This window comes from Cinclus cinclus, chromosome 1 (genome assembly GCF_963662255.1).
Source record: "Cinclus cinclus chromosome 1, bCinCin1.1, whole genome shotgun sequence".
NCBI classification, from domain to species: domain Eukaryota; kingdom Metazoa; phylum Chordata; class Aves; order Passeriformes; family Cinclidae; genus Cinclus; species Cinclus cinclus.
Genome location: NC_085046.1, coordinates 137,127,851 through 137,150,932, shown reverse-complemented (window position 1 = coordinate 137,150,932; position 23,082 = coordinate 137,127,851). Strand labels below are relative to the sequence as shown.

General features: G+C 37.5%; 1 protein-coding gene across 2 annotated transcripts in view; it reads left to right on the top strand.

Moving 5' to 3' along the window:
- Positions 1 to 23,082, top strand: part of TRPS1 (transcriptional repressor GATA binding 1) — a 169,197-nt gene that overhangs the window by 22,179 nt on the left and 123,936 nt on the right. For both annotated transcript variants that reach the window (XM_062503539.1, XM_062503549.1), the window contains exon 4: positions 3,265 to 3,868. In XM_062503539.1, coding sequence (XP_062359523.1) covers positions 3,265 to 3,868 — 604 coding nt within the window. The remainder of the gene's footprint in view (positions 1 to 3,264; positions 3,869 to 23,082) is intronic.

Here is a 23,082-nt window from a genome sequence, read left to right as displayed (position 1 = left end):
AGTTCTCAGAACATAACTATGCAGCAAAGTTTTTGCCTGAATTACTTGATATTTGATCTTGGGATCAGGCCATAAATGTTTTAATGTCCACAAATAATCAGGTCTTTGCTTTATTTTGTAGTGAGAATAATAATGCTAAGTGACCTCAGTGGATGGTATGACACTGCCAGCCCAATGCCATATTGCAGAAAATGCCAGTTTATGGCTTGAACCTGCTGTTAGTGTGCTTGAGAGCTGTATAAACAATAACAAAGAAGGAAGAGTTGTGTTTTCTTCTTCATTTACATCACTTTCTTCCATACCAAGATTTTCTTGGAGCAGCTCTGTACTAACACACAATATTGCACCAGACGAATTCAGAGTTTCAGATGGTATAGCTGTAGTTTAGATGTAAAGTGTAACTTTCAGGTAATGCACAGGAATGCTTCTTGTGTACTTTGCAAACTGGAATTTTTAAAATTTTGTTGCTTAGCCTTGAAGAGCTTTGTACACCACTCTAGTTGTAACTTGGGGTTTTGGAAACATAGAGTAGGTTTAATTTCTAGTAAAAGAGAAATCAAACATTGCCAATTTGTTTCCCTGCTTGCTGTCTGGGTGGAGTGAAAACTGAGAAGAAAACATTTTCTTTTTATGCCTTGTTCTAGGAAAGAATAAGTTTCCAACTTTAAGAAGTTTTCTAATAGCTGATGATAGTTACTATTTTGTTATTTGGGACCGTTACTTACAGTGGACAGCTCCAAACTTTTGCTTACATTTTGGAGCTTGGGGATAGAATAATACATAGGACAAACCCATATGAAGTATGAAGATTTATAATGTCGATAGCAGATTTTTAATGCGTACTGGAAAAGTGTATGTTCTGACACAAAAAGCCTGTTGGGTAACTATCTACTGAAGTATGCCTTCATTTTTTCTGTATCACAGTTCTTATCGCAGTCTCACAGAAGAATGAAGGAATGCTTATATGACTGCCTTTGAACAAATTAGAAATAATTTAAATTAACAAACCTTTAATAAGGGTGATTTTAACTGGGTCTCAGCCATGTAGTTACAACTGCATCTAATATTCAGCATTTATTTGTGTCCTCAGAAGTGTGGTGTATATGGCTCCTGATCAAAAACATTTAGCCAGCGTGGAATGGAAAAATAAAAAAAAACAAGTTAGGCAGAAAAAGATCAGCTGTTTGGAGGTGTGATATCTGTAGATGAGAGCCAAGTTAGGAAAGGGGTTAGCTGTTGAAATAGCCAAGTTAAACAAGATACACTTAGGGCTAAGTAGTGTCCCAAAGGATTGATAAACTTTCACATGGGGAGTGTGTGGTTGAGCCATTAGCCCCAAATGGTGTCTTGTTTAACTTGGCTTTTAAGATAACTAGCCCCTGTCTAACTTGGACTTCTCTGATGGTATCCCACCTTTACAGGGCTGACCCTCTTTATAACTTGCCTTTTTGAATTATAAAATGGTTTTGATCAGATAACACTTTTTCTTTTTTTTTCTTTTCTTTTTTTTTTTTTTTTTTTTTTTTTTGGTTGAGAAGAGAATTAAACTTGGTTTAGAAAAGAATTAAGTTGCAAGAGACAAGTGTCACATTGAGAGAGAAATTGATTTTAATAAAACTCAATTGTAGAATGAAGGAAAACGAACAATGGCCAGAACAGGATTTTAACCCACAGCTTGCTCTCCCACAAGTAGGTTTTGTTGCCATAAGGCTGTGTGGAGAATAACCTAATCAATTTTTTGCATAATGGAACAAGACCATCAGTCCCTTAAAATGAACATAAATACGGAAAATGACAATAAGAAAACTGATATTGCACAAGAGCTGAAAAGCATGAATCTGAATGTGTACTCATATCTGTGTGCTGACACAACTGTAAGAAAATCAGACAATGTAAATAACATATGGTTTGTTTTTCCAACAAAAGGAGAGAAGGAAGGCAAGGGGGTTTAATAAGTTTGGCAAGTTGTCCCTTCTAAACTATCATAGTCTAAAAGGGATATTTTGTGTATAATTCCAATTCTACAGATGTACCAAGAGCCAAATCCTCCTCTTACTGAAGTCAATGGGAGTTTTGCCATCGACTTCACTGAGACAAAGATTTGGCATTAAAAGAATTAAATCTAACAATTGGAGTCAAGGCAGTAACAGATTTCTCATACAAGTTTTGTCCTGTGTGGATAGTGAAAAGCTCATTTTTTTAGCTTGGCTAAAGACACTGTTGTGACTCTGAATGCCTGGGGTGTGGATGTTGTGAGAGTGTCTGTGGGGAGAAGCTCTCGGAGAGTTCTGTACATTTTGCAGGGCAGGGATGATATTTTGCTCTGCATTGGTAGCATGCTGGGCGCAGCGGGGCCTGGATCCTGATGAAGGGCTCCAAGGGCTCCTGTGCTATGAACAATTATTCATAACGGTGTTAAGAGAACTCATAAAAAGAGTTCTGTTCCTGTGATAGCTAGAGTAAGTGGGTAACATGGTCTCATGTAGCAACATATGCTTTACATAATTTAGTAATGCAGTACTTTTTATAGGCTTTTAGAGTAAAAACAGGAAGGCATGTTATTCCACTCTGTTCCACAGCTCCTACCCAAGAATTTCTATATTTGACAGGAAACGCAGTTTGTGGTGACACAGCCAACTATTGTGCTTTATCTTTAGAGCAGCATCTTTATAAGTTGTGTTAAAATGTCCGTTGAGAACCAAGCAGTGCTGTCTCTTCTGTACAACCTTCTGTCCTTGGGTGTGTTCTTATCCATAAGTTAACCAGAGCTCCATTCAAAACCATCTTTGTCAAGCAAAAGTATATAGAATTAGTGGAAAGTAAAGGACTTCTAAAAACATTTAAAATTTCTAACATAGATCTATATTATATGAAATAACAAGAGAACTTTCCTCTTCTAACTATTTGATTTTGGTTGAAAAATAAGATTTTTTAGTGTTTCTGCTGCAGCAGAAAGTAAAAAGTATTTTCAGCAAACTCAAGAAGAAAAACACAAAATCCCAGTGAAAATTTTATGAAGTTCAGAATAATGCCTTGGAATGTGAAGGAATTATAGGAGGCCACTGCAAGGTGGGGGGGGGGGGGGGGAAATCAGCAGTATTTTTACCCGGTTGTATAAGACACTAAAATAAACCTGCTTGCTTTATTTAGAGAGGGTCATATTGTAAGTTTGATTTATTTTCTTAATCTTGGTAGGTAAAACCACTGTGAGAGGGAGGGCCAAGGGGTGATTCTCATATTAATGTGCTTCTTGTTTTCTTCCAGGCGAGTACACAACTGCTACAAATGCCGTCAGTGCAGCTTCACAGCTGTTGACACTCAGTCACTACTAGAGCACTTCAACACCGTGCACTGTCAGGAGATGGACATCACTACAGCCAATGGGGAGGACAGTCATGGTGTTTCATCTATCAAGGAGGAGCCAAAAATTGACCTTAAGGTCTACAGTCTGATTAATCCAGACCCCAAAATAGGGGAGCCCATATCTGACAGCATAGTGAAGAGGGAAAAGATAGAAGATAAGGAAGTGCTCAAGGAGAAAGGCTGGACTGACAGTCCCAGTGATGATCTTCGCAATGTGACCTGGAGAGGAACAGACATTTTGAGGGGGAGCCCATCATACACACAGACCAGTCTGGGCTTACTGACCCCCGTGTCTGTTGGCCAAGAGCAGTCAAAGCCTTTAAGGGATAGTCCAAATGTAGAAGCTGCCCATCTTGCAAGGCCCATTTATGGCTTGGCAGTGGAGAGCAAGGGTTTCCTGCAGGGTGTCCAAGCTGGAGCAGCAGAGAAAGCCGGGCAGCTCACCCAGCCCTACTCCGGATCCGGGGACGGCAAGGCAAAAGATGAATCCCAGTCCTTATTACGGGTAGGAAACTTTTTTCCCCCCCTCTTGCTTTTCATGATTGAATGTATGTTATGTTTGATTGGCTGTGCAAATGATTTCTTCAGGTCTGAAGTAATGTGCTTGGGGGTTCTTTTAGGGCATGGAAGCCAAAAACAAACAAACAAACAAACAAAGACCTCATATTTGTAGAGCCAAACTGTCAGGTAAATTTTCTAAAGTGTTCACATAAAGCGATCTATATATTGATAGAGTATTAGTAAGCTTCTGCTTTTGCTATTTAGCTCTGATTGAATTTTGTTTAATCATTCCTGCTAATTGTGCAGGTTGGTGATGCATTTGAAGAAGGGAGGTTTAGATCCCCAGAAGGCTGCACATCTGTTACACTGAAACAACTAATCACCTCCTAAATTTTGTGGTGGTGTGACAGTTCACACTTAAGCAGGATTTCATATTGCTACATAGATAAGAATATGAAATGTGAGTTAAATATTAATAAAAAGTAACTTCTTTTGTGAAACAACATAATTATATATCAATTTTGACACTTGTCTGGTTGCCTTGGAAGCAAAAGCAAAAGAAAAGGAAGGATCTCATGTGCTAAGAGAAGGCAAACACTTGTCACACCAAATAATTCCTATTTTTTTTAAAAACAAAAGGATCTGTATACAAGGAACTTTCCCTTCCATCAAGGTGTGGTTTTCCTACTTTAGAGAAAACTGAGGTTCGAAAAGATCTCACATTCTACGGAGCTGAATAGGGAGACAAATAGATGCTTTTCTCCTGAAGTCATAACTTGTTTTCAGGAGCTGCTCCCTATCTGAATTTATAGAAGCTTGCCATAGGAGCAGTCAGTCTGCAGACAAACCACACTAGAATGGAAGTGATGATCTGCTGGTTTCCTTTTTTGTTTATAACCACAGCATCAATTAGTTTAACGTGTTCACATGTAACATGCAGAAAGGAAGATAAATGTTTTATTCCATGGTCTGCTAAGATTATGCATAGGTATTTCTGTCTCTGTCCATATAGAAGTCTTAAAAGCTGTTTTAAATGAAGTCAGTGGTCTTAAAAATATTGCAGTTATTCTAACTATAAAATAGTGTCTATAATTTATATTCTGCGAGCAATTTAGGGGGACCACAAACTTTTGTACCTTAGTTATTGTTCTCAGATTTTAAATGTATGAGAAGCAGTTACAGTATGATAATTTCCTTGTTGCTAACCTGGATGTATGCTCAGTCTGGATGGCAGGATTATATTTCTCTCCTCCATTAGGAAATATGTATTAAAATACATACAGAAACCCATGCAGCAGTAGAATTCCTGCTGTACATATGATTTTAGTTACATCCCACCTCAGTTCTAATACTGGTTCTTAGCCATGTGCAGACAGATTCGCCAGAGGAGCCGTTTAATATGTGGTTTATCAGAATACAAATTATTTTCATTTATTTTTAATTTTTCTAATATTTTCATTTATTTTTTTGACTGCCAGAGGATGAAAGAAAACCAGACAAAAGTCTACAAAGGGACATGGTAGTATGCAGAATCAGCTCTATAAAGGTCTTAATTTGGTTGATAACTTGACCTAAAATCTTAGTAAACAGTAGAATAAGAATATTACCTGTTTTAGCCACTGCTGACTACAGAATGGGAAACTGTATGCTGGCTGCTTCTTATGCCCTTTCTAAAAATAACTTTAGATGCTTTTTAGAGTCTTTAAAACAAAACCACTTTTTAATATTTTTTTTCAAATTAGTATTTTATCAATTTGGAAATACTTTGATCACTTCTGGGTATGAAAAACCTGTGTCTTCCATAATTTTCTGGAAAAAATAAAAGGTTTTACTTTTGTGTATTAATAATGCATGTAAATTAGTTCCTTGCATTTTAAATTGTGTACAAACCTACTTTTCTTTTATAACAATTTATTAGCAGATTATGTTTATAGCGACTGATAAAACCGTATCAACATTCTTCAAAAAGGAATTACTTTTATGTACGCCTTTAGCTGCCATTCTCTTTGAACTCTGTTGAGCAAAGGACTTGTTTGTCTGCGTCTTTTCCTTAGCGACCATATTTGAATTTTCACTTTTCTTTGAAAATTGAGCAAGTTGCTTTTGTCAGCTTGAAATATTTTTTTTAAAAAGTAGGGGAAAGGATATTAACTTTTTTCATCTGCTGAACAGTTTCGCTAATCTTACATTCTTCATCATGATTGATGGATAGAGAAAACAAAATAAGAATTGAAACTTCTTGAAGGTAAGGGGTGATCTGAAGGATAGGAGATGTGGGAGTGTGATTCTGTGAGTAATATTAGTTCCCTCTTCTTTTCAATTTGTGAAAAAGATCATAGAAACCCAACTCCTTTAATTGATTTAGTTTTCTGCAGACAGTTATGGGACGCAGTACTGGAGACATAAATAAGAAGACAAAGTAATGGTCAGCTTGACCACTGGGAGCTTAGTGTCAAAGATTACCTGACATACAGATGTGTATGCCTGGAAGCTCAATTGGCCCAGAGAGAAATAAAAAGTTCAGAAAAGAACTTACCATCCATTCTTGAAAAAGCTAATTTTTGTAATCCTCTGAAATAATAATAAAAAAGTGCTGTGTTGTTAAGGAAATCTCTCATTATAATCTACTTTTAGCTACATTAATTTTTTTTAATATGAAATAGTTAGTAGGAGTAGCTAATGCTGTCTAAAAGTTGGTTCTTTCTGCAAGCAAAGTGTTAACTCAATATATCCTTCTAGTATCATATAATGAATACTTATGCAAAACACTGCATCCCAGGATGACTGGTGACTAGGAAACAAAACCTATAATAAAATCACTGTGGACACCTTCATTTTCTTCCCCCTGAGGATTGACACAGAGGAAGCCAAAAATTTGGGATTACTCAGTGTATAAACACTGAGAAATGGACTGAAAAAGAAAATTCCTAACACATCCCTTTGGTTGTACTGGCTATTCAGTATTTATGAAGTGGTTCTGCTTATTACAAATGATTTGTAATGATTTGACAGTGGCAACAATGCTACGTGCTTTTAATTTTTTACTTTCTTGATGATGGGGGAAAGCAAAGCGGAAATCTGTTTTTTTTCACGTGTTTTCAAAGAGATAGAGGTTGATACTACAAGTTTAGAAGTGATTAGCATTTTGGTAAAATATCAGAGATAATACAAATCAACTGGAAAGGGATGAAAATATAGCACAGCTCACAGAAATTCTTAATGCTTATAGGACAATTAATTTTTGGAAATTGCTTGGAGTAATTTTCAGCTTTGGGTGTTGTCTAAGCCATTTATGTGCTCTTACTGGCATTCCTTGGTTACATCATGGCCATGGTCCTTCCCCAGACTCTGTGCTACAGTAGATTGTTTGTGGGAGTCATTGGGGTAACATTTCTTTAATTTTTGGAATCTAAAAGACGAAAGTGCTTGTGACCTTTCGGGAGCTGGAGACGAGGCAAATACACATGTGCAGTGGATGCACCTTTATTCCTGAGAATGCTTCCAAGCTGTGTGTGTGTAACAGAATCTTTCTCAGGGTCTTGGTACGCTTCTGTGAGTAGCTTTAATTTATTTTTCTTATTAAAATATTTCCAGCAGCTGTACTTACAGTGAATCACTATGTTTTGCAAATGGGAATTACCAAAAATGTACCTCAGTGTGGTACAATGTGGACATTATTTCTGCTCTTCCTTAGAGTAGCTGATTTTCTAGTTTAAAGATTTGTTGATACTGGAAGGTCTATTGAGATGCAAAAATGTTCCTTTTTTTGGGTAGCACATTGGCAGCCAGCAGACTCCAGGCCAGGCAGATTGTTTAATGCTTTGACAGTGCAGATCTTGGACAGAGGGAACTTTTTGCTAAACTGATTTTAAATGAAGTGTCCTGTTTTGGTCTGTATGGACACTGCAGAATTAAGTTTTCCACAAAATGGGGAACTGTAGCTTGAGCCTTCAGACCTATACACAGGCCTAGTTAGCCCACCTCAGGTGTTGGTATAGACATTGCAGTTTAGCCAACAGAGATGCAGTAATGGCACAGGTCAGCGTGTCGGTCCTGTGGGGTTATGTGGACCTGCAGACAGCAAGATTACTTTGTGTATTAATCGTAGTTGGTAGAGGCATTTGTGTATCATCAAAGGGAGAGAGATTGTCACATTATTGCAAAAGAAATGTGGATTTTTTATCAAAGGCATACTGCAGGTTGTAACATTAAGTTATATAAGTTATACATTTAAATTACACAGTTATACATATACACTTAAGTTACATGAGTTATACGTTTATAACTCAGGTTATGTTAACCTTTGCTATGAGCTTTTTATACGGTGCAAAGGATAAAATCTACTCTTCTACTAAACTGAGATTATTTTGCACCATAATGATCAGACTGTTTATATACTACAGGAAATCATGGCATTTCAAAAAACTTTTCATTTACTTTGAGAATAGTTATTTTCTTTTGTCTGTGATATTTGCACTTGTGGTACTTCCTATGGTATTCTGGCTAAAGCTGGTCATACAGCTTTAAATTTGGGGTAGATAGAAAATTAGAAAAAAATTATTTCCCCTCTCCCTGTTTTGCATTCTCCTATGTGGGTGACTGGCAGAGCTAATTTAAAAATAAACAATTGGTATGTAAGCATTAAATCTTCATATAATAGATTTAATATCAGCGTAATAAATATCAAACACAACCCTAGTGGCAAATCATAATTTCTCCTATTATAAAGTACTGACTCCTGTTGTTCAGAGAGCTGGATGCCAAATAGCTGCAAAGCAGTGGAAATGCTGAGCTGTCCTTTGTGATTTCCAAAAGACTTCTCTAAGCACATGCAATTCTTGGCCAGAAGAAAAACAAACATTTGAGGTAAAACCTGCCTCTCTCATGCTGGTGGAAATATTTCTGGTGCTGCCTTGAGTGGGAGCACAGTGAGAAGGTTCAAGCACACCAAGTGGGATCTTGGTTTAAATGTGATTTTTTTGGTGGTCCCTCCAAGGTGACAGATGGACATTTTTTTTGTGTTTTTTGGTATTGTGTCCCACTTCAAGCCACCTTCTCATAGCAGCATCTTAACAGTATATCTGCTGAATTAAATTCAGTGCATATAATTGTATCATACTTCTTACATTTCAGTTGGTGCAAGTTTTGGATACTGCATGTCATCCCTAAGCAACTTCAGGAAAGAAAAACCAGCCCTTTAAACAAGAAACATCTGAAATAGTTTCTCTGTAGCTGCATCTCATTTTTTTCCCATTTCCTCTGACTCTGTTAGAGATCTTTCAGGAAGTATTTATAGTCAAGGCCATTCATTGCCATACGGGTCCTCTAATTAGCTGAGGGGAACTCAGCAGGCACTGTGTGTTACTAATGCACAGAGCTCTGGCAGGTCAGAAAGCTGACAAAGACTTTAATTTTTTTTTTTTAAAGGCACCTGTTTCCACAAGTCTCTGCCTGGGGAGTCAGTGGGCTACTTTTTTACATTTAACTACATCCTGGAAAATGGCAAGGATCCTTCAAAAAGGAAAATGAGAAAATAAAGTTAGTACTTGAAGATAAATGGTTTTGAAGCTTCGTGTTTACTGTGCAAAACCAAGACGGGTAAAATCCCTGTGCTGGTGAAGGGCTCAGGAACGAAGCTAAAGTAACTTTCTGAAGGTTTTCAAGTAGTTTAGAAGGAAACATGTATTTGGCTGCTTTTAGTAACTACTGGAACCAAACCCACAAGAAATTGAATGTTTTGCATTACTCATCCTGACAGTGATCAGATAGGACTAGAAAGTAACTTCTAGAAAAATGTTAACCTGCCCAATGAAAGGCATGTTTCTGGTTTTTGTGTGGGGTGTGTCTGTCATGTGGTGAGACAACCCCACCTCATCCATGTTTACCCACCCAGCAGGGCATAGGGTTTTTTTCCTTTTTTAATTTTTTTCTTTTCAGTCTCCCTTTTACGAAATGTGGTCTGGAAGACAATTAAGTGATAAAATCATTATTTAGATGGGGCATGGTAATAATGTGAAAGGGCAGCAGTTACGTCAAAATCCTTGATGAAAAGGTGAATCAGTATGTGGAACAAAGGGCTGGTGAGATGGGTACAGGCCCCCCCAGCCATTGGGTAAACAGCAGGGTTTACTGAAGTTGCTGTGGTCAATAACAATGATTCAAGCAGGGAGAACTGAGATAATTCTTGATTTAAAACAGCATTGGATTTGGATAGATGAGACAGTAATGCAGATGAGAGCAAAAGAGTGCTTTCTTATGTTGAACAGAGGGGCCAAAGCAGATTGACAATCACATGAATTAGCTCAATTTTATATGTCCCTTCCTAGTTCAGGTAGGAGGACCTGTCTTTTGCTCTGTCTGCTCTGGTGTTTGGTGTCCTGCCATAGGTGGGAGTGAGAAGGGTCCGTGCGCTGTTCTGACCTGGATGCCGCATGCCCGCTCCTGGGCTCGGAGCGTGGGTGAAGATAACCCCATGGCAGCAGCTCTGTGCCATTCCTGCCGTGGGGAAAGGCAGGATCGGACTCGACATGAGGCTGGGAGCATCCTTGGTTCCCCGGCACACTGCTCCTTGGCAGCCCCCGCTGCTCTGGCCTGGAAGTCTGGGCACAGAGGGGCCCTGGCACTGTCCCCGGCCGGAGCAGGAGCCCTGGGCTGGGCTCGGAGCTCTCTCCCGCCGGTTCAGCCCCTGTGCTGACACTGCTTTTCTGTAGGTGTGACTGATAAGGTTAGCTAATACTGTTTTTACCGTCTTCAAATACATTCCTGGTGGTACTTTTTAATTCTAAAGTGTGCTGACAGTGGCTGCAGGTTGGTTCCAGCAGCCGAACGTGGGGCGCACTGTGAACAGCGCCGCAGCAGCAGCAGCTCCCTCCAGTCTCAGCAGCTCAGGGAACTGTCCCTAGGCAGCCTTGTTTCAAATGGGAAGTAGGTGAATGCAGCTTCTTGCATGATGACTAAATCAAAGAATTGGTTGAGCTTTACCGAGGTTTTGAAAAGTTAAGTGCAACTATTGCCATTATACAGCTCTGTTATTATTCTGTATTGCCAGTACTTAGCAATAGATTGTATACCTGAAGTGAAATGACAGCTTCGATTGTATTTAGGAACTCAGGATAATCTTTGCCAAACTGGATCCAATAAGAAGCACACATACATGCTTGAGGACAGAACTTGCTAACATGTAGATTTTCAATGGAAAATTAAATTTCACAGATGAATGCAGGCAAGGATTGTACATAATTCTATTTTTGCCTGAAGTGCCATGGTGCTGAACAGTGAAAATCTATGTGAAGATACCTCTAGCATCTGGCAGTGCAGAGTTGCTTTCTGTACTGAATTTCAAGTGATCCTCTAGATGTATTTGGTAATTAAAGGACATAATAAATACACTCTTTTAGAGGAGGGATCTTATGATAGACAGAAAATAAATGTTTAATTTATTGGGCTAAGAAGGGAACATTGTAATTATAATTGATTTGAAGAAATCCAGATGCTATCCACATCTGAACAAATTTAAAATGATAAGGATTTATAAAGAGATTTATGAATAAACAGTGCACATATGTGCTTTGTTTTTTGTCATGGGGGTATCTAAGGCTGATAATACATCCAGTTAAAAAGAACAACAAAGGGAAATAGGTGTTAGATGAACAAATGTGTGTTGAAACGGAAATACGTGTATGTGTGTGTGTATGTATGTGTGTGTAAATAAGACATGATAAAAGGTTTTCTGGAATGTCTTTTGTTACCTTGTCACTCCTCAGAATATGCATATGGTCACCTTGGAACTAGTCTTAATTTTCAGGTCTCTAATGTAGCCCAATTGATTTAGTGAACAATTTCCTGCTTAATATAATTAATTTACTTCTTCCACCAAGTTCTGTTTTTAAAATGAGGCTTTATAGGGGCTAAGTGGTTCTTCCTGATGTTTTTCTAAGCATTTTTTTAGCAGCATGTATACATTTTAGAAAATCTTACAGTCTTTGATGTACTGATAAAATTGTGTGTGCGTAATATAAATCCATAAGTACATGTATTCCTGCTGCACATTAACATTATTTAGAGTTCAGATAGGATATATATTTTTAGCACAAAGATGAGAGGAGGAATACTATTTTTGCATTGTTTACAGTATTAGTTTTCTGAAACAAATGGGGTGGTGGCAGCTCAGGTTGTGCAGCACTGTAGGCAGCTTGTGAACAGCCTTGGAAATCTTTGCTGAGCTCGTGTATCCCTGGTCTGCCTGAGATTTTCAAATCTCAGGTTGGTGAATCATGTTTGTCCTAGTTAGGTGGTTAATCTCCTATGATTTCTTGGCTGCTCTAGGCCTTAGTTTCCTAATTCTGTCTGTAAAATGGGAATTTCCCATCTAAAAGGGGAAGAGTGAAGAGAGGTGTGTAAAATGCTATTGTGCAACAGTACCATGATAGTGGAAGCAAGAACAGCCTGATTCATAGTCATCCTGCATCAATATTGATGGTTATCTTCTCTATGTGTGATGATGTAATCTTTTTCAAGAATACCATTGAAAGAGGAAAACTGAAAAACCAGATTTTGATTTTAATTTCTATTTTAATGTTAACTTTGTCAAAATTGCTATTATTTCCTTCAGCCTTGGTGGGGAGGGGAAAAAAAAGTGCAAGCAGGAATTTTGGAGCAAGACATTTGCATTTCTTGGTTGATTTTGACCTCGTTTTGGTTTATGTGCCTCTGATGTGTATGGTAGAAAACTGCACATTTTCACTTATGGGAAGAAGTCTTTAACGATGGCTTACGGTGCAGTCTTTAATCATGAAAGTTGCCTCCAGCTCTAACTGAGAGTAAAATTCCATCCTCTCCATTTCAGATGGGTTTTACTATCAGCTCTTTTTCCTTGCAAGACTGTCTGTGATTTGAAAATTGTGTTTAAATTTTAAAAAGTGAGGAAAAAAGAGAAATAATCAGAACATTTGTCAAGAAATTTGCTATGAATGGGAATGAGGAGCAATGCAAACAAGCTTGAAATGAGTTTTAATTCACATGTTATTCTGGGAGCCTACAATTTCTGGTGAGAAGATGGCATATTTTAGGTCTATTTCCTTCAGTTTTTGGCATGGAGCAATGCCTGTTTTGTTCAGTCAGATGTTCAAATGGGAGTTTTGGATGCTTAGAACTAATTTTAGTAGGTGGGGGGCAAATTTATTATGATTCTACAAATAGAGTTTGATCACAGCTGCTTCATTGCAATTACAAAAATTGGCTGTGAATCACTTAAACTATATTTACTGGTTACAAAAAAAAAAAATCTCATCTCTACAAAACTGTCTTGTTGCCCTTAAAGTTCTCAATAATAGCATTTATATACACAGTATTTTGAATTTGACTTGATCACGTTCCAGATTATTTTCATGCCTCTCTCTCCCCCTTGCCCTAACCATGATAATGCGCTCAAATAACTCTCCCATTCTTTCCAAGTTAGGCTGAATTTCTGAGCTTGTTCTGAAATTACAGTAAATCACACACAGACCTCTTAAGACTTATTAAAAAATGTTTGTAACTTCACTGGAAGTTGGGCACTTCAAAGCTCTCACTTCTCCAGTCTGTACATGACTAAAAGGCTGTAGGGCAAGCACCACAAGGTGGAAGCTTACAAATCAAAGCAAAACTTAATATACTGCTATTATCCCCTTTATAAGACTTATGGAGAATAGTATCTTTACATATTTATGAGGGTTTTTTTCCTGATAGTAATGGCTTTAATGTTCATGGATTTATGCTTTTGAGTTAGAAAATGCTGGGTTTTATTTTATATTTTTTCAATGTTTCATGGCAGCTCCTCTTCCAACCCAAAATGGATGCATTCCAGACCTGTTTAAAAGTTCGCATTGTGCAGAATAAATTTAGTCAACCTGTTCCTTGAGAAAAGTGTTTTCTTCACAATTCAGTTATGGACTCATCCTGTGGTGATTATTTTGAGATTACTCCCTGCAGCTGATAAAGCTCTCCACTGACAGCACAGTACCTGTTAGTGTGTTACTGAAACCCATTTATATTTGACTGAGGTGTGCTAGAAACATAAACATTTTCTTTTGTTTAAGATTCTCATAAACCCTACTTTATGCAGGCTTTTAGGGGTGGAAAGAGTTAATAGAAAATGTGATTAAAATCTGTTCAAGGCTTGTAAACATCTTGGCACCCACGTATGTTTGTGAGCACACATGTGTATGTTTACTAATTTTAAATTAGGTTAAAAATCAGAATTTAATTTTAAAAAATCAGTCTCCTATTTAAATTAAGAGTGAAAAAGGGTTTTCAAAACCAAAATGTCTGTAATTATTTAGCAAAATTATTTGTAGGACAAATATTAATATTTTTTACAATAAAGAGCATGTTACAAATTTACTGATTTTTCCATTACAGAAAAATATGTTCTGCTTTGTAGAAGTTCTAAATATATCTTTAATGCCTTTAAGACTGTAGTCTTAATCATCACTTAATTGATTTGCTTTTGCCTTCTAATAGCGAGCTGAACTGTTGAAGGGCAAAGGTTTTTGCAGTGGTTATCTGTAACAACTATCATGTGTGATGTAGGGACTTCAAAAAATTAAGAGGACAGTTGATGCCTGTTAAACTTGGACTCTCAGTTTCTTGGTGTAAATCCCCTCACATTTCAATCGTATAAATCTCCTCACATTTTAATCAATCCTCATGACCAACTTCTTGTATCTCAGGAGAGGTGTTGCCTCTCACTGCCCCAAGCTGGCATTGGTGGAGACCTCTAGACAAAGTTTTTCCTGAAACGCATTAGACAGTTTGGAGTGAAACTGTAATCACTGCTGAAAGTATTTGAGGGCTTTCTTAGTGATACCCTCCATAAGAGGTGAAGCATAATCCACTTTGGACACCAGTCCCCCAGGTACATCACTGTTGGAAGGAAGGAACATTTTTAAAAACGCTGAGTTGAGAAATATTTTATCTGTGCTGGTGCTGTCAGTCCCTGGCAAACAAATTAAATTTTGTAAGCATTGGTAAGTGAACTGGAACTTCATCCAGCAGTCCACACTAAAGAGCTCCCAAGTGCCTGGAGAGCTGCTGGATGTGCCTGGTGTTCTGCCTGCCTGGCTGTGAATGCCTCTGGACCCCTGCTGTCAGCTGTTTTCACCAGTATAGGTCTGCTTCCCTCTTTGCTTGGCCAGGTTGCAAAGAAAGTTCACTGAAACTACTCTTTCCTTGTCTTCTTTAGCTTGGTTTGGCTCTCTCCCCCCTCAATCTTCTATGGAACTCACAGTTTACTATAATACAAGTCATTAAAATTCTCCAGATTTGGAGCTGTCTTTTGAAAGAAATTTACCAAAGCATTCATTTTGTTATAAAAACTGTCTAGGCTTTCTGATCCGCCTTTCCTAAAATATACATTCTCTGCATTGCAAATAGAGGCTTTCTGATGGGGAGAGATTAAGCAAAAGTGCCTCAGTCTTCTTCTCAGCATCTGTGCCGTGCCGTGGTTGGAGCCAGGGTGCTGGTCTGCAGGCTGTGCTCTGACAGGTTTGCTCTGGAATGCCTGCGCACAAACGGCCCTCGCGATCTGATACCCTTCCGACCAAAAATATTCTCATGGCCTTGCTTGCTTTCATCAGCACCACTTAGTAAACCTCAGCTAGTGGAAGGAGACATGTTGGAGCACAGCAGAAGAACAGAATGGGTGAAACTACAAATTGTTATTCTGTTAAACACAGATTATGTCTTTGGGTACAATTCCATTAGCGACTGAATGAGTCTGGATGGGTAGTAGCTTGTGGAAGTATTTGTTATGACAAAACCAACTTTTCATTAATAGACAAAGTTATCCTGTTTTCCTCTGTAGTCTGGCCAACTTCAAAATGTTTCAAACTAATTTCAGACTTGTAAAACACTGTCTATCAGATACAGACATATGGATTGAACTAGTAATTTGTTTGCCATCTGCTGATAAAGGAAGCAAGGCGTCTAAGTAGAAAATAAAGAATTCCCTCCCTCTCCCCCATTGGAATGTCATATGGTGCCTTTAGTAATTGTTTGTATTGACATTTTTATTGATTGCTATGTAGTGTTACACTGCATTGACCTGCTTTCAGTCTCATAATGATGATTTTTGTTTGTTTCCAAAATAACTGTAATGATTTGAGCCTTTAAATAATGTTGTTAGAAAATAACCCACTTTAAATCTTAAAAAAAATAAAAATTGATAACCATGCTTCTTATTGTGCGAAACTTGGGAATCAGCAGAATTCTTTTGCTTAGAAAAAGAAAAAAACTTTAACGTTACTAACAAGGGTTAATTAAAATTATATTTCCTTGTGGTCAAAATTTCCCTGTTCCTCCTGAAACTCCAGGAAAAACCATGCAATTGCCAACATAAAAACAAACAAAGAAATCTGTCAAAACTTTTCTGGGTAGGGAAAAAGGTGTACTTAAATTTTACTGGATTATTGTCTGTCAGTCGTCTCTTGCCAGTCCTGACAGCTTGTGCAGGTCCAGAGTTTGTCCCCCAGATTTTTTTCTATAGCTGTTTCACATAGGCCCTGGTTAGCTCTGGAAATAATAAGTCCGTAATGGAAGTTTAAGTATTTGTTCTTTTAGTTAATGCTTTCTGTAGGTTTGTCCATTTTCATGAAGCATTTAGAGTTTCTCTGTTTAAAAGAGACATAGTAGGTACAAATTGCAGTAGCTTCTTGGTAGGCATACTGCCTTCATGGGTTATAAAATGCAGTCTCAGTCAGTGCTTAAATGCATGAAACCTTGATTAGTTGAATAATAATAGATACTCCTTTCAGCCCTAGTTCCCTGTAACTTTTTTCACATTGGCAGGTACTTTATTTTTCATTGATTTCATTAATCTATTTTGAACAGATAGTGCTAAACATATTCACAAGCTTTGTTCCTAAACATGAGTTATGTCTTCATAAAAATGTGACTGAACTGTCATTTTTTTTTAATAAGATAAGTCCATTTTTTTCTGCTGTAGTTGGATTATTAATTGTCAGAATGTACCAGAGAGTTTCTATATGTACTTTAAGTGGAAGTAATATGCAAAATCACTAGTCATCCAATATACTGTTTTCTCTTTTGTAAATATCTTTGTTTTTATTAAAATTGCCATTCCTTATAATGACTTGCAGAATCTATGAACAATGCAGAACCCTTCTCTTTTCCCAGTGTGGTTATGTATGGGTTCATTTGAAAAAAGCTAAACAAGTCCATAAATAAAAAAATCTTCCACAACCTAATTACCATTTTACATTTGGAATTGACATTTGCATAAAGTTATTGCAACACTAGGAACATCTTAACCAATTGGCATTTGTTGAAGATATACACATAGGAACTAGCAGCTGTGACAGCCAAAAGTCTGCAAAGTAAAAGGCAAATTCAGATAGTTTTGACAAAGGAAGAGCTTAGGCAGATGCTCCTGTGAGGGCTTGTGGAAGACCTTGAGCCACAGCAAGTATAGCCATTTATTACTATACATTGCTATCTGGTTTGCTGCTTGCAAAACAGCTCCCTGCTGTTTTTTATGGCTTCAGGTGCATGCAGTATAGGAAGTCTGTTCCTGTGTTGTGTTTCTATGCCATCTTCACACTTATTCTAGATCTGCTCTGCATCTCATGGACCCCTTGGTTTTTGTTTTCACTTCATTTCACTGAAAACATTTCCCTACTTGTAAACGCTAATATGTACAACACACACTGGGAAGTATACATCCAAAGTGTTTTTATCCTTTCCAACTTGTTGGTTTTTTTAAGAGTATTTACCATACTGTATGGTACCTGACTATTCCCATGGTTATAAAATGCTTTGAGACATGCAGTGCAGTCTATAAGATACAGGCATTTACAATGTGTTGACTACAGCAACAGAGTCAAATTTCTGCTAAGGAAATACCACTTCACAATAATCAGGAAGATATAAAATTCCTAGTCAAGTGTTACCTACCAGAAACTGGTAAACTTGCTGTTGTTGAGCATATTCTCCTCAGGATATTAAATGGCTCTTCACAGGTGAACGTTTTTAAGTCCATGATGTAGCTTGTTAGAGTGCCTCCGAGGAGGTGAGGGGATGAGTGATGGGGTAGGAGGAGCCAAGACCCTTCTCTTAGGCTGTATGATTTGGGACAAAAATGTATTGTGCCCTTCTGTAGATACAAACTTTTATTTTGCAGTATCTTTCAAAGAACATTGAGATTTATGAATATTGCTTTGAAATACTGAATATGAGGTAGTTTGGAAGCAGAAAGGTTTATAAAAATAATTGAAATTTTATATGTCTTCTATAGATGTATCTCTTGTTTCTCAGAGCTGTTATTTTGCAGACCAGTTTGTCTTCCTGTGATGCTATCACACTTTTGACAAGAACAAATGGTTTCAAAACCATTCATGTCAGGTCAAGATGGTGAGAACAGCAGATAGACATGAGAACTGTGACTGTATAAACAGCATACTCCCATCCCCGGACTAACACAGGTCCAGGGAATTGGCAGCATCATTCTCACTGCTCAGATATTGCCAGCACGCTATTCCCTGCTTCTAGCACCAGAGAATTGACTGCAACTGTTTATTTTCAACACATGGTTGATATCTTTGTCTGTCTGTCTGTAGATCAGCTGTGCCTTGTTAGGGACTTTACTCATGAGCACTGAGAATCTTGCTCAACCTTTCATCTCCCTGCCATGTAAGTGTGGTTTGTTAGAAATAACTGAGAAAAAATGTAAACTTGCTGAAATGACTACAAAGTCCATAGTCAGTGTCAAAGGAGAAAGGGGATGGATTGAATTGAGGGTGTATGCAAGAGATTAGTCCGTGCCTTCTCAAATAAATTTATAATATCTGTCTAGATGGAGAAAGAAAAACTTAACAGTTGTATTTACACTTTGTGAAATATCAGAAAGGATATTTCAGCTTGACCAATTACTCGTGGTCTTAAGTTTCTCTTTGTATCATGCAAAAGCACGACAGTGTGGTATTGCCAGCTCTGTATAAGCCTAGAATATAACCATATGTTATACAACCCCCCTGACTATAGATATGTAGCATATGCTATATTTATATGAGTGAACCTGCATAGTTCGGATAAGAGGCTGTAGAGACATGTGCAGCTAGTGAAAACATAGCAACAACAGGAAGGATATTTGGGAGGGTTTGTGCTCTCTCCACTTTAACCTTATCCTCTTGATGATGCTGTTCAGCATTCCTTCAATGAAACTTGAAGAGCAAATGCTATTTAGTTTTGCAGTTTTTAAAGGGTGAAGTTGTAGCTCTCAGGTGAAGCTGCTGTGCTCCTTCTGTAGATGTAAAAGCCATTTTTTGTATTGAGGAAAATCTAATTGGTTGACATATTTGCAGACTGTAGGTTGCTGTCAGTGGGTTCAGATGACCTTTAGCACTTATGTCCACTTCACACTTGTTATTCAAGGGTCTCAATAGAAATTTTCTGTCACATTTTTTTGAATGTGCCTGCTAATGCCTTCACTGAATCATACTTGTGCTGCTGCTACTGCTCTGTTTTCCTGCTAAACCAGGAAGACTCCAGGAAGACTCCATCTGGAGACCAGCTGAGTTTTCAAAGTGCTGATAGTGTCTGTAGTCAGGACAGAATTATAAAAGAGTATGCATTTTCCCATATAATTTTTTTTGAAATGGAGCTGCATTCATTATTTTGCAGTTGTCAGAAGTGCTTCCACTGCTCTTGGTTTCTAAGTTGTAAAGCAAGAGTTGTTTAATAGCTGTCAATGAGTGATCAAACTTTTCAGCCTCCCATTTCTTCTTTCTGAACTGTTTAAATAATGAACAAAATTATAAATATGCTTATAAATCTGTATCATCAAATTTAGAATGCAAACCTGATGACTTGGAAAAAGAAATCTGCTTAACCACCTAATAGTATTATTTTTATATCAACTTTCAGATGTGAAACATGTTAAAATAAATGGGATTTCCAAAAGGAAAGTCAAAATGTGTGCCTTTTCTCATCTCTTAGGATTCACTGGAGAACATTACCATGATCAGCATACCTATTTCACTCTCTAGTTGGTATATGCAAAATGTCAACCTGCCTCATCCTCTTCTAAGAGAAACTCTTGAAATATTCAAGTTGCCTTTCATTAATAACACCGGGAGCAAAAATGTCTGAAATATGATGATGACACTGCCAGTGCAAACCCATAAAAAAAGAGAAAAAAATGAAATGAAATGAAAAAATTTTTTTGTTGAAATATTAAATTAAGAAGAAAGTTTGATTTAGCTTCTTGCATGGCAAGGAAAGTGAACAACCTTTTGATTATTTTTCTGTGTGAATGTTGAAATTTTTTAACTAACACTGTCATCATTTGGTAACTCCAAAGGCTCTATGGTATTAAGACTACAAAAGGAATAGAAAGGACACATTAAGAGAGTTTATGAAGTTACTGGGAAAAACAGTGTAATCACAGGTGCAGGGAAAAAAAGAATATCAGAGCTTCAAAACAGATAGAGTCCTCTAAGGAAGCTGTTTGAACAAGGCCTGAGAGCTATAAATTGCATTTACAAGGCAGGGATTTCACTGCAGATGGCAGATTCACTGTTGGAAGGTAGAAGCCAGAACAGGGCTGTGTGCATGAAGAGAACTGCATTAAGTGTGCCTAACACCTTGTGTTTGACATACATCGAAGTTTAAGCTGGAGTATGAATTTAGAAAGGCTGTACAAGTTCAGAACATGAAATCTGCCACAGTGTTCAGAAATCCAGAAACTTGCTTTCAGGCATAGAACATTTTAACTAGATAAAAAGGCATAGTAAATTTGTAGTCCTGAACTGAAACAAGGCATTAGTTTTAAATATAATTTTCAATCACTCTTATAATTACATATTGCAGAAATGCCCTCCCTTTTTTCCCATGTGCCATGCAGATGTCATTCCAGAGTCTCCAGGTCAAAAAGCAGTGGTTTCTCTCTGGGTCTCTTGCCCCATATTATTTTATTAGCCCATTTGACCTGGACCTGATTTCAGTGAAATAAATGAGAGTTTTTTTTCACATTGGCTGTGATTCCTGCTCTAGGAAATGATCCTGAGATCTTAGGGAGAAAACAACCCTTCTGAAGTTACTCCATCCCATGGACTTTCAGGGTGGGACTTGTCTCATCTAATTGTGATGGAAGTGTCTGTGCCTGAGTTATCTGTCTAGGTTTCTTGGAGCCAATGCAAATTTAAGCAACACAGTTGTGAAGTATGAAAGTGAATTACCAAATCCAAAAAAAATATTTCTCTATAATCAGAGGACTGTATATTGTTGGCCATTCATTGTATTGGCTTTATCTCCAGTAACTATGAAGGAAGCCCAGACACTTACACCACCACACAGCAATTACAGGAAGTGATAAAAATAAAAGGAGTGCCTGCTTCTGCTTTGTCCGAATGGCAGCCTTATCATTGGAGGTAGGAAGCAAAATTTTGGCATATCTGCAGTTAATGACTCTTCTGTCTCCAAAGCATAATTAGTCAGTTAATGGTAAATACTAGTATGGTTTTAATCAAAAAGGCAAGGGGGAGGTTTAGCTAAAACTTACAGCATAATTTAATGGAATAATTATTTTTTATTAATAGTTTTATTTTTCTTGTTTTATATATGTGTCTAAATCTCAAGAGTGGCATTTCTTTAAAAAGAGAATTGTGTAAGGCCATTGAAGATGAAAGCTATATTTTCAGTACTAGTCAGTCCTTGTGTAGAGCAAAATCATAGTCATTCTCTGTAAGTATATGTAAAGACATGCTAGATTGATGGCTTCGTAAGATAAAAGTAAAATCAGAGGGAATGAAAAGGCATTTGTGAAGTAGAAAAAGGGAGTATGATGGAAAGGAAAATTTAAAGAGCTTACTTGGATAAAACCGAGGATAATTCCTTCACTACATGAGGGGTGTGTGTGTGTAGGAAAAATGAGTGTATCCTTCCACTTGGGCTAACTACTAAAAAGTCAGAAAGACGCAGCCTGTAAGAGCCAGGATAGAAAAGGGAATAAGGGATTTGAAGAAAAAGCATTTCAAGGAATTAACTAGGTAAAGTGGCCCAAGAAGCTTATTCCCAAGTTTTACAATAAGATTTTTTTTTCATCTCAGACAAGCCTTTAGTGCTGTATTTCTCTATTTATACCTCTAATTTGTGGTGTAAATGCCTTTGTTCCTTTTGGTTCTGTGTTGGTTCTTTGGTTCCATCCCAAAGTGCAGTAAATATTCTGCTAACATATAGTTTAAGTTATTGGAATCCTTAAGTGATTATCAGTGATTTTTCTATCCTTATACATTTGTCAAATCCAGACATCCAAACTCTGCCTAATGTTCTTGGTGGTTTCTGTTGAAACATTCAGCAGTGTTTATTTGAAACTGAGAAATGAAGACATGGAACACAGGCCTTACGCTGATTTACTAAGCCATGTCTTGATTGCTCTCCTGCTCCTCTACCACTGTCAGGAGGGTCAGCATTGTGTGGGGGTTTCTCCATTCATATTCAGGCCCACTGTACTTTTTCAACACCTCATTTAGCTGACCTCAACCTGGCAGTTGCTGGGATACATAGGATGAATTTCTACAAACTGTTTGCATAGTATATGCTCTTAATTTTGTATTTCGAAACCAGGTTTGTGTAGTCTTGCTAGTAGGATTAAGTGATTAAGTGATGGGCATGGACAACTACTGAAAAAAATAGAGTTCTTCAAAGAGAAAAAAAGGAAAAAAAACTCCGTAACTGGGTTCTTATGAGTCAGTAACTTTCTTATGTACAGAGTGGAGGCAGGAATGCAAAATTCTTGAGCTGAAAATATGAGACTACAGGAATCTTTCTGTCTCCTAATAGAAACCTAAACGACATCCCTAAATGAGATAACTAAGAAAGGTAGTTTTCTTAGACTCTTTCTTCAATAAATAAAGAGAGGTACTTCCGGAGTGCAAATCAAAACAGGAACACATCTGCCTTCTCAAATAATTTCTCTGTACCTTGACTGACAATTTAGGAAGCCTGAACAAGGATTACTTTCTTAATTGAGGCCTGTAAATTAGGTGACTGAAGATCAGTGGTATTAATGAACCTCTGTAATTCTCTGTGTGTTATATTTTGGGGGAAATCTGGTGTCCTACAGGCAAAAAGCAGGTGGGTAAATTAAAATATGCAGGTCCAAGTGGCTCTAGACAGTTTCCCACTCAGGTATCTTAATTCAAAAAACTATTTTTGAGTGAGTTA